The sequence below is a fragment of the Cajanus cajan genome, chromosome 2, assembly GCF_000230855.2.
Source record: "Cajanus cajan strain Asha chromosome 2, NIPB_CcT2T_4, whole genome shotgun sequence".
Taxonomy (NCBI): Eukaryota; Viridiplantae; Streptophyta; class Magnoliopsida; order Fabales; family Fabaceae; genus Cajanus; species Cajanus cajan.
In genome coordinates, this window is record NC_138518.1 from 7,299,727 (window position 1) to 7,309,722 (window position 9,996).

A 9,996-nucleotide genomic window follows, 5' to 3' on the forward strand; every position below is an offset into this window, starting at 1 on the left:
CTTCAATCCTCCCAAAGTAAGCTTCCTAATCTGAATTTCAAGAAAAGCCAGAAGGCGTTAGTGATCTAGAGGAGGAAAGGAGTCATACAGAGAAATTTGGGAGAGAAAGGAGCTCACAGACCCAAAGACTTCTCTAAAACTTCTCTTTAAAAACTCTCATTCTCCTGAAGGCCCCCAACCCCTATTTATAGACTTTTCGGATTGGCCAGAACGGCCTGTACCGATACCGGAACGGCCCGTTCTGAACTCCCTCAATACGCACAAAAATCACCTGCAGAATGGTCGGTTCTAAAATCAGAACGGCCCGTTCCAGAACTCATCCGGAACGGCCCGTTCTCCCTCCAGAACGGCCCGTTCTCCTTCTAGAACGGTCCGTTCTCCTTCCGTAATTTGGAACAGCCCATTCCAATTTGGGAACGGCCCGTTCTGGCTACTGAATTTTTTTTTTCTACATTACAATCCATGTGAAGACAAATCAACAAATAGCATATCTCTTTACCAAAGCTCTTCCAAGACATAGGTTTGAAGATCTAGCTAGCAAGTTGGCTCTCAAAAACATTTTTCGTCCAACTTGAGTGGGGCTATTACAACATTTTGTTTACTGATTGTATTTTAGTTTCATATTCTTTTATTAGTTAGTATAACCAGTTTAGCAAGTAGCCTAGGCAGTTTCTGTTTGGTTTCTCATTCTGTTATATATTTGTACAGTTCTGTTTTTCGGTGGTTACATTTAGAAATATTATTGCATTCAGTCTTTTGTTTTCTTCTCAATCTCTTTTCTTTTCCTCTCTATTTTCCAATCATTCTCTCAGCAGTTGATGAAACTTTGATAAGCACAGAAGAGAAGAGCATAGAAAGAATAAAAAAACAGAGAGGCCAAGTAAGGGAGTGTGTTTTATTTTCAATTTTAACCAAAATAATTATTGATTATGGAAATTTATTAATTAAATTTAAAATGGATTAAAGAAAGGAAGATGAGGAAGGTGAAAAGAGGGGCGTTTAATGAGAGAGTAGTAATTGATAAGAGCTTAAGCTTTTCTCATGGCACGCTCAGAAGGTGAAAGGAGCAAATTCTTTTGATGCTCTTTTAACTTGCAATAATTGAGTTGCTAAATCATGATATTCATTCAGTGACCTTTCATTCTCTCTTGTAGGCTTCTATGTAGAATTTCTTACTACTTTTCTAGTGGTCCATTTCTAAGGTTCTGGATCAAGAAAGGATATGATCCACGCAAAGACCCTGATTCTCGCATGTAAGACTTATTCCTAATTTCTAAATGATATCTTGGATTCTGGTTATACATTTGCACTCAGAAAAGTATTTGATTCCTGTGATAAATATATTTCTGATGTATTGTTTGGTTTGTATATATCATTAAACTACCAACATTCCTGGGTGTCATGTTATTCTTTTTTACCTATCAATTAGGTAACAATAAAGAGCTAGATTTAGGATGGGAATCATGATGACTCTGTAAGCCTGTATTGTCTGCTGAAATTTCAGATTGGTTTATAGGATGGGGAATCAATTTATGGAACATTAATTTTGATAATAATATAGCTGGCATAAATGAGTTTGTCCGGACCTTGGCTGGAAAGAAAGGACTGATTATTCTCCCTGGTGGCATAAATTAGCATGTGATATCATTGCCTAATTTGATGGATTGCGTGCAAAATTGCATTTAACTTTGAAAATAAAATCCGGGTGCTCCCAATTTGCATTCTATAGGTTAATTAGCCAATCATAATAATTAAACAATCCTTTTTGAATGGGTATTTTCTCAAACATACAAGAGTGAGGAGGTTTTGTTAAAATGAAAAAAAAATGGGCATGCCTTAAACTATGATTAAGTCTTCTTCGGTATTTCTTCTTAAGATTTGAGTTTATCTATATGTTTTATTTTCGCAATTTTTAATTAAATTTCAACAATTTATGGATTGTTAGACTAAACTAAAAAATTACCACTTTTGTGTTTGATTGATATTACCAATTTTAATGAGAATTCTTTATATACAAAATATTGCTATATGGGGTGTCTTTTTTTGTCATCTTTATGTGCACTATATTGCATCTTCTATCAATTTTTACTTAAAAGAAATTCAAATCCTTTTTTCTATGTCAAGTAAAATTCCATTCTGATTAGTTCCATAATTTTACTGTTTTAACTTTTAAGATGCATTTGATAAATTGTGTAGTTTAAGTTTAACCAAGTAAACTTCATCTGCGTTGATCTGTGACAAACTCATGAAAATAAATCACAATTTAATATTTAATTGATATGATGGAAATATTTGATGAAGAATGATGACAAGATAATATAAATGATAATTGTTATTAATTAGGCTAGAGATTATAATAAACTGCTGCATTATTTTTTTTATGGGATAATTGGAGTTAAGGTAGTAATAGAAATGTGAGTGTAATAATTTACTAGTAGAAAAAAGACTTTTAAAATCAGTTATTTTTAACTTTTAAAATCGGTTCTACAACCGATTTTAAAAGAGACGATTTAAAAAGCGAGACTTTTAAAATCGGGTATTAACCGATTTTAAAAGTCTTGACTTTTAAAATCGGTTGAGCTGTAAACCGATCTTAAAAGTCGAGACTTTTAAAATCGGTTGAGCTGTAACCGATCTTAAAAGTCAAGACTTTTAAAATCGGTTGTCTTATAACCGATTTTAAAAATCGACTTTTAAGATCGGTTATTCAACAACCGATTTTAAAAGTCTTGACTTTTAAAAGGTTATTCACATACCCTTTTAGTATCTTCATGTATCGCTCAACTAGGTACATCCACCTCAAAAAGACAGGATCACACAACCTAACCTCCCTAACCAAGTGGATGATTAAGTGAACCATAATGTCAAAAAATGAAGGAGGAAAATACATCTCTAATTGACACAATATTAGAACAGCTTCATCTTCTAGTTCATCCAACTTCTGAGGATCAATTACTTTTGCTGCATATGCCATTGAAAAAGAAGCAAAGCCTAGTTATGACTTGTCTCACATTTTTAGGTAAAATATCGCGTATAGCAATAGGAAGAAATTGTCGCATCAGTATATGACAATCGTGAGACTTCAAGCCAACTAATTTCAAATCTTTCATTGATACTAGACTTTTTACATTGGAAGAGTAACCGTGCAACACTTTGACACCATGTAAACACTCACAAAAACTTGTTTTCGCCTTTTTTGACAAAGTGTGACATGCTGTGGGCAAATATGTCCGCTTACCCTTAGATTGTGGATATAATTGTTGTCGTATCCCCATGAGTTGCAAATCTAGACGGGAGTTGAACCCATCTTTTGTCCTGCCCTGAATATTGAGAAGTGTGCCGATTACACTATCACATACATTTTTCTCAACATGCATGACATCAATGCAATGTCTAACATCAAGAACCTTCCAATATGGAAGATCAAATAATATCGACTTCTTCTTCCATATGTTTGTATCTTTCGATTGTTTTTTAGTCTTACCAAGTACCACATTTAAATTTTTCACTCGTTCATAAACTTCCTCACCAGTTAAAACAGTAGGAGCAATGTCATATTCTTGACATCCATTAAAAGCTTTCTTTAACCTTCGATATGGATGGTTAGGTTTAAGAAACCTTCGATGGCCAAGGTAAACTGTCTTCTTCCAATTATGCAATTGATGATAACAAGTTCCTTTTTCACAAATAGGGCAAGCTTTATGCCCCTTAACACTATACCCACACAAGTTTCCATATGCTGGGAAGTCATTGATTGTGCAGAACAACATGGCATGAAACTTGAATGATTCACTTGAATACCCATCAAACACATCAATTCTCTCCTCCCACAACATCTTTAAGTCTTCGACCAACGGACTTAAATAAACATCAATGTCATTTCCTGGTTGCCTTGGACCAGAAATCATCATAGATAACATCACATATTTGCGTTTCATGCATAACCATGGAGGTAAGTTGTAAATTATCAACAAAATAGGCCATGAACTATGCTTTGTGCTTAAATTACCAAACGGATTCATTCCATCTATAGCTAGTCCAAGCCTAACATTTCTTGGCTCCTTACCAAAATTTGGAAATATAGAAATTTTTTTCCATTGCAAGCAATCTGCTGGATGCCTAAGTTGTCCATCACATTTCCTCTCATCTTCATGCCATCTCATCAACTTTGCATCATCTGCATTAGCAAACAAACGCTTCAATATTGGAACAATTGGCAAATACCATAAAACCTTCCCCGGAGGAACCTTAGTGCTAATATCATAATCAAAATCACCTTGTTTCTTTTTATATCGTGACAACCCACACCTTGGACATTGATGCAAGCCTTCAAACTCACCATGATATAGCATACAATCATTTGGGCATGCATGTATCTTCTTATACTCTAAACCCATGGGACACAACACTTTTTTTGCCTCGTAGTTACGACTAGGCAATGTGTTACCTTCTGGAAGCATTTCTTTCAACAACTCTAACAATTCGGTGAAATTTTTATCACTCCACCCATGTCTCGCCTTCAAATTAAACAATCTCAATACCGCTGACAATCTTGTGAATTTTGTGCAATTTGGATATAACATCTTCTCTGAATCCCTACATAAAGTTTCATACATATGTGCTCTCTTGAATGATTCTGGACCAACATCACGAATCATCTCCTCAAGCCGATCATCCATATCTACCTCTTGTGTAAAATTTTGAGTTTGAATTTCAGCTGACACATTTGGAATGTCAATATTTTCACCATGCCATATCCAACGTGTATAATTCTTAAGAAACCCATCACATAGAAGATGTTCCCTTATAACATCAAGTTCTAAACGACTCCCATTGCAACAATTAACACAAGGGCAGAAAAACTTTCCATTCATATCATCATTACCATTCTGTATTACATATTCAATAAAATATTCCACTCCAGTCTCATATTGCTCACTTATGCGTGGCGCTCGTATCCAACTTCGGTCCAATAACCAACTTTGATCCATAAGTTATGTTCTCTATCAAAAAGATAGATCATGAATGTCAATCTCACTATTTTATACAAGGTGTGACCCTATCCCATTGAAGATTTTATTTTATACTTGATCAATATCTACTAGTACAATCCATTTTCTTAAACTTGACAAAATTTTGACAGCACTTTGTATTGGTCTCTAAGTACATCAAATGAAAGTGGTGACATCAAATTATATATACCACAATCAAATATGCACTCAAAGAACAACACAAAATGCAATAAACCAAAATTTAATCAAATTTAAGATGAGACTTAACTTGTACGTATCAAACAAGTATAAAGAAAATTACTCATCCCAAACTGTCCAATAAGACAATTCAAGATTAAATATAAATGATTAAATAAATTTAATCATTTGTATTGAATCTCAAACGAGAAACTAAGGTTCACTTAATGTGTGTATAAACTATATAATAGACAATAATTATAGAGAAAAAAAGTGCATGCGTTTCAAAGCTTCAAATAATAAATCAAGTATGTTTATAAAATGAAAAAAAATTTAATTATGTTAAACTCACCATTTTTTCTAACCACACGCTACACCTCCACAAAATTTAATTTAAGAGTTTCTTCTATTATTTTAATTTAACAATTCTAAATTTTTTAAGATATTTAAATTTTTTAAGATATTTAAATTTCTAGAAGACGTGTGAATATTTTTGTGTGAGCTACTTTGCCACTTAGATGTTACAGACTGTTGGTTATGTTTGATTTTCTGAGAGTTGTCAAGAATTCAAACATTATTTTGTTTTGGCATATTTAGACTTTTGAATATAAAATTTATATAATTTTCTGAGACGTCAACTGAACCCTTCAAAGAAGGGTGAAAGTTAATCCGAATAGAAAAGAAGAAGCAATGAGCAGGGAGTGGAATTGTGTACTAAAAAATGGAAGGTCATTTTTCATAAATACCCTTAATTAATTATATCAAAAAATTAAATAAAATTTTAAAAGGTCAGTTAATTTGTTTCTACAATTCTACCCAGGACTCGTTTTTAATTTCTCTTTACCGAGATGCCACCCAATAATGGCTATAGAAAATGTTAACGTAGAAGAGGAAAAACTTTTTCAATAAATAAAAATATACTACACAGTACAGTACCCGTGATCCAATGAATTTATAATTATTAATTTCAGTAATTTACTTTCATCCAAAGATCTATGTATACTGTACCACTACTGATCTCATTATAATTAAGTTTTGTGGAGCCCATTAAATTAAGTGGAAATTATAAATTTAACCTTTTAATTTGGATTATATAAAAATCTTTCCAGAGGTAAATATGTCTTTTAAATACACACTTTTCTTTCTCTTCTATTTCTTTCCTATTTTTCTTAGTCCAAACAACTTCAAAATTCATTCATTTTCTACTTATTTTCTCTAGGAACAGACACAAGATCTTAATATCTGGGAACAGAGGAACCTGAATGCATTTATGATTCCCAAAAACAGAGATCTCACCAAACTATCCAAACCAACAGATAATCATATCTACATTTGCTTTAAATTTGCTTGACTGAGTATCTCATTAGATCAAAGCCTTTATACACATACATATATGGTAATAATGGGCCAAAATATGCATGTGCAGCTACACATGTAAAGCTTAACCTGGGGTGCATAATATTTCAAGAATATTCTGTTTACCAAATTCTTTTTTTTTTATAAAAGCCAATACTAATTTACTACCTAGTTCTCACGCATGCATCAATCAGCAGTAGATAGAGCACATGCACTAATAATGCTACATAAAGCTGTTGAGCACATGCATTAATTCATATGCAAAATCCATCAAAAATTCAAAAACATTAACAAATCTTATCTAAATAATGCTACATAAAGCTGTTGAGCTTTCTGACTCTTGTATTTTAAATCTTATCCAAATAATGATAGCTTTTACAAAAGATATCAACTAATTAAATTTTGAGAAGAATTTGGTATTAAACAATGTATTAAAACTACAGAAAACATAGCAATAATGAAATCGTAGTGAAAAACACCAATTTAGGAAGTCACCCAATCCTTCAACATAAATGTAAAAGATTTAAACTGTATCATACTTCTATCTAGCACCCTTTACATTTCAGTAGGTATTAAGACATGAAACGTTAGTATTCCTTATACACAATTGTAACACAGTATTTCTCTTCTTGAGAAGAGAGCAGTCCAACCATTTGCAAACTGGCAGAAGCAACTTTAATGTAAAAAGAATAGCAAATTCATCATAATTAGCTACAACAAAAATAACAGCTCTGGCCATTCTGTTAAGGCTATATATATTTATGCTTACAGAAAGTTCACAAACTTTTTTCCAAATGTAGAAAACCATTTTTTTCATTTCTTACGAGACTAAAAAATTATAGTCATAATTGGTTTTTCACCAACATAATAATCTATTTAAATTTTAATCAGCATCAGACTTTTCTTTCTTTATCAAAATTGCCAGTAATATAAAAAAGTCTAAGATGTGCAATACTGAATCATAGTTTTAGAATATCTAATTTGTCTAACTTCATTTCTAATTTTCAATCTCCATTCTCAACTTTTTCTGTTATCCGAAAAGCTCTTTAATTTTGTAACAAATTCTAATAATTGTATCAAAGTCAGAGGATTTCAGTTCTACATTAGGGCTTTGGCAAAATTATAGCAAGTATTAGCCTATTCGGGATTGCATAAAAATTTGGTAGGTCGATAACTGCTGTTGATAACAGTAAGGAAAAAGGTACATTCAAAAAGAAAATCCAATTACACAAGTGGCAATAATTGAAGCAACAAAAAACATTCTGGAATCATGGCGTAATAAATATACAGGAAAAAAATGCCTAGATGAAGTTTATTGACTATCTGTATTAATAGTTAAATATCATTTGTCCTTCAAGCACAACAAACAAACATAGAACTCTGAATAGAAGACAGTAGTAGAAATCAGTATGATGTAAACATCAATTTTTTATAGCATTCAAGTAATTAATCATATGCAAAATCTTGTATTTTTAAAACTACTAACAGTAATAGTATTAAACAATGAGTCTACTCCAGCATATGGGGCAAGTAAAAAACAATGAACCAGGAGCAAACATTCAGAGAGTAAATAAATACAACATTACGAATTACGAATTTGGCATCATTATCAATCAAAATTTCCAGTTCCGATCACAACAACTTAATATAGGATATAGGTTTGATTCATTTTATGTTAGGGTTTGAAGTAGTTAAATCGTTCTGGCTTCTATGTGTAAGTTACTCATGCTCGTATTTGTCGATAAAGATAATAAGATGAAATAATCAGGAAACAAGAGAAGCTGATTTTGGAGAAAACAAGATGAAATTGAAAGACGCCTCATACCTCTGATTCACAAGCAACAAATGACGAGAACCACTGCGGCACGAAACTCCGTAACGACGAACACAAATGAGTGAACCACTGCGGCACGAAACTCCTTAACGACGGAGTCAACGATGGCGAATGTGAGAGAGAAGAGTGGAGACAACGATGGCAGCGTGAGAGAGAAAAGAAAACCCTATTCCTTAACGACGGAGACAACGATGGCGGATGTGAGAGAGAAGAGTGGAGGAAGAGTGGAGACAACGATGGCTAGCAGCGTGAGAGAGAAAAGAAAACCCTATTCCTCAATTTTGTATAAGGTTTTTTAAATCGGTTACTAACAACTGATATAAGTTTACAAAATAGATTCTAGAAGTAACCGATTTTGTATAGTATTTATAAAATTAGTTCTTTCAAATCCGATTTTAAAAGAAGTATCAAAAGAGACATTTTAAGATTCGTTAAATTTTAATTGATTTTAAAATATCTTTTAAAATCGGTTCATTTATAACTAATTTTAAAACTAGTTTAATTATTTACAAAAATTTCATCGTGTCATTTTTAAAATCGGTTCCCTGTTAACTAATTTTAAAATCCTGTTCTTAAAAGCATTTTTTGTACTAGTGATTAGATATTTTTAATTTATATTTTTCTCATATATTCAACAAATTCCCTCATGGCAACAATGTTTCTCTTTTTAGTACTCAATATAAGAAATTTTATGTAATTTGAAAAAGGAAAAATGAGTAAATGCATTTGTGTAGCAGTAACAAAAAAAATGAAGGTAACATATGAGATATTGAAGAGAGTGGGAGGAAAACTATAGTTCATATTTAGCCTCGGTCAATAATTATTGAATTTTGTCAATAATTAATGAGTGATGTTTGCTTTATTCCTATTTTAATATAATTATTTTACTTAGATAATCCATGGTAAAAGTTACTTGTAAGTAATGATAATATTTGGAATGTGTTATTAATGATGTCTTTAAAAATTGTCTTTGCCCATGGAATTCTTTTTAAAGTGTATTTTTTTTTTAATTCTTTAACAAGTTGTGAAAGTTGAAGGTTTTAAAATTAATGGGTTTCTTGGTACATTTCATTACTTACAATTTGTATTGTAATCTTTTTACAGGAGGCACAACAGAATCGTCTTGTTTCTTATTGTGAAGTGTATAACAAAGTTCACAAAAAAAATGATGGTGAATTTGTTTCAACTAGGGCAAAGAAATTTATTGTATGTTATTTTATATTTTAAGATTGATTACGTACTTTTTTAACCTCTTGTTATTTCACTTATTTTTTTTGTTTATTATTTGTAGGAAACATATGAAGAATCAATGACACAAAAATATGGAAAAGACACTTCATCTCATCCTGTAATTGATTCTGATCTTTGGTTAAAAGCGGTAGGTGAAAACAAGAAGAAAAGAGTTCATGGCATGGGACATAGCTTGGATCTTGGAACTAATAGTATGACACCCTTACTACTCCAACACATATATTGTAATAATGTAAATAAATTAAGGAAATAAAATTTTCAACATTGGTAAAATAGTTCACATAAAAACCTTCAGAAAAGTTCTTCAATATCCAAAATAGTTGAAAATGAAACTTGAAAAATAAAATCTAAGAGGTTACAAAATAT

At 31.8% G+C, this 9,996-nt stretch overlaps 1 protein-coding gene across 1 annotated transcript; it reads right to left on the reverse strand.

Annotated features, from left to right (window-relative positions):
* Positions 1-2,948: 2,948 nt before the first annotated feature.
* On the reverse strand, positions 2,949-4,991 carry LOC145954668 (uncharacterized). The gene has a single exon (XM_083069355.1). The coding sequence runs from the start codon at positions 4,989-4,991 to the stop codon at positions 2,949-2,951; it is 2,043 nt and encodes a 680-aa protein (XP_082925481.1).
* Between the last annotated feature and the right edge of the window lie 5,005 nt (positions 4,992-9,996).

Coding starts and splice junctions, on each gene's coding strand:
- LOC145954668 (XM_083069355.1), bottom strand. CDS start 4,991: ATGGATCAAAGTTGGTTATTGGACCGAAGTTGGATACGAGCGCCACGC.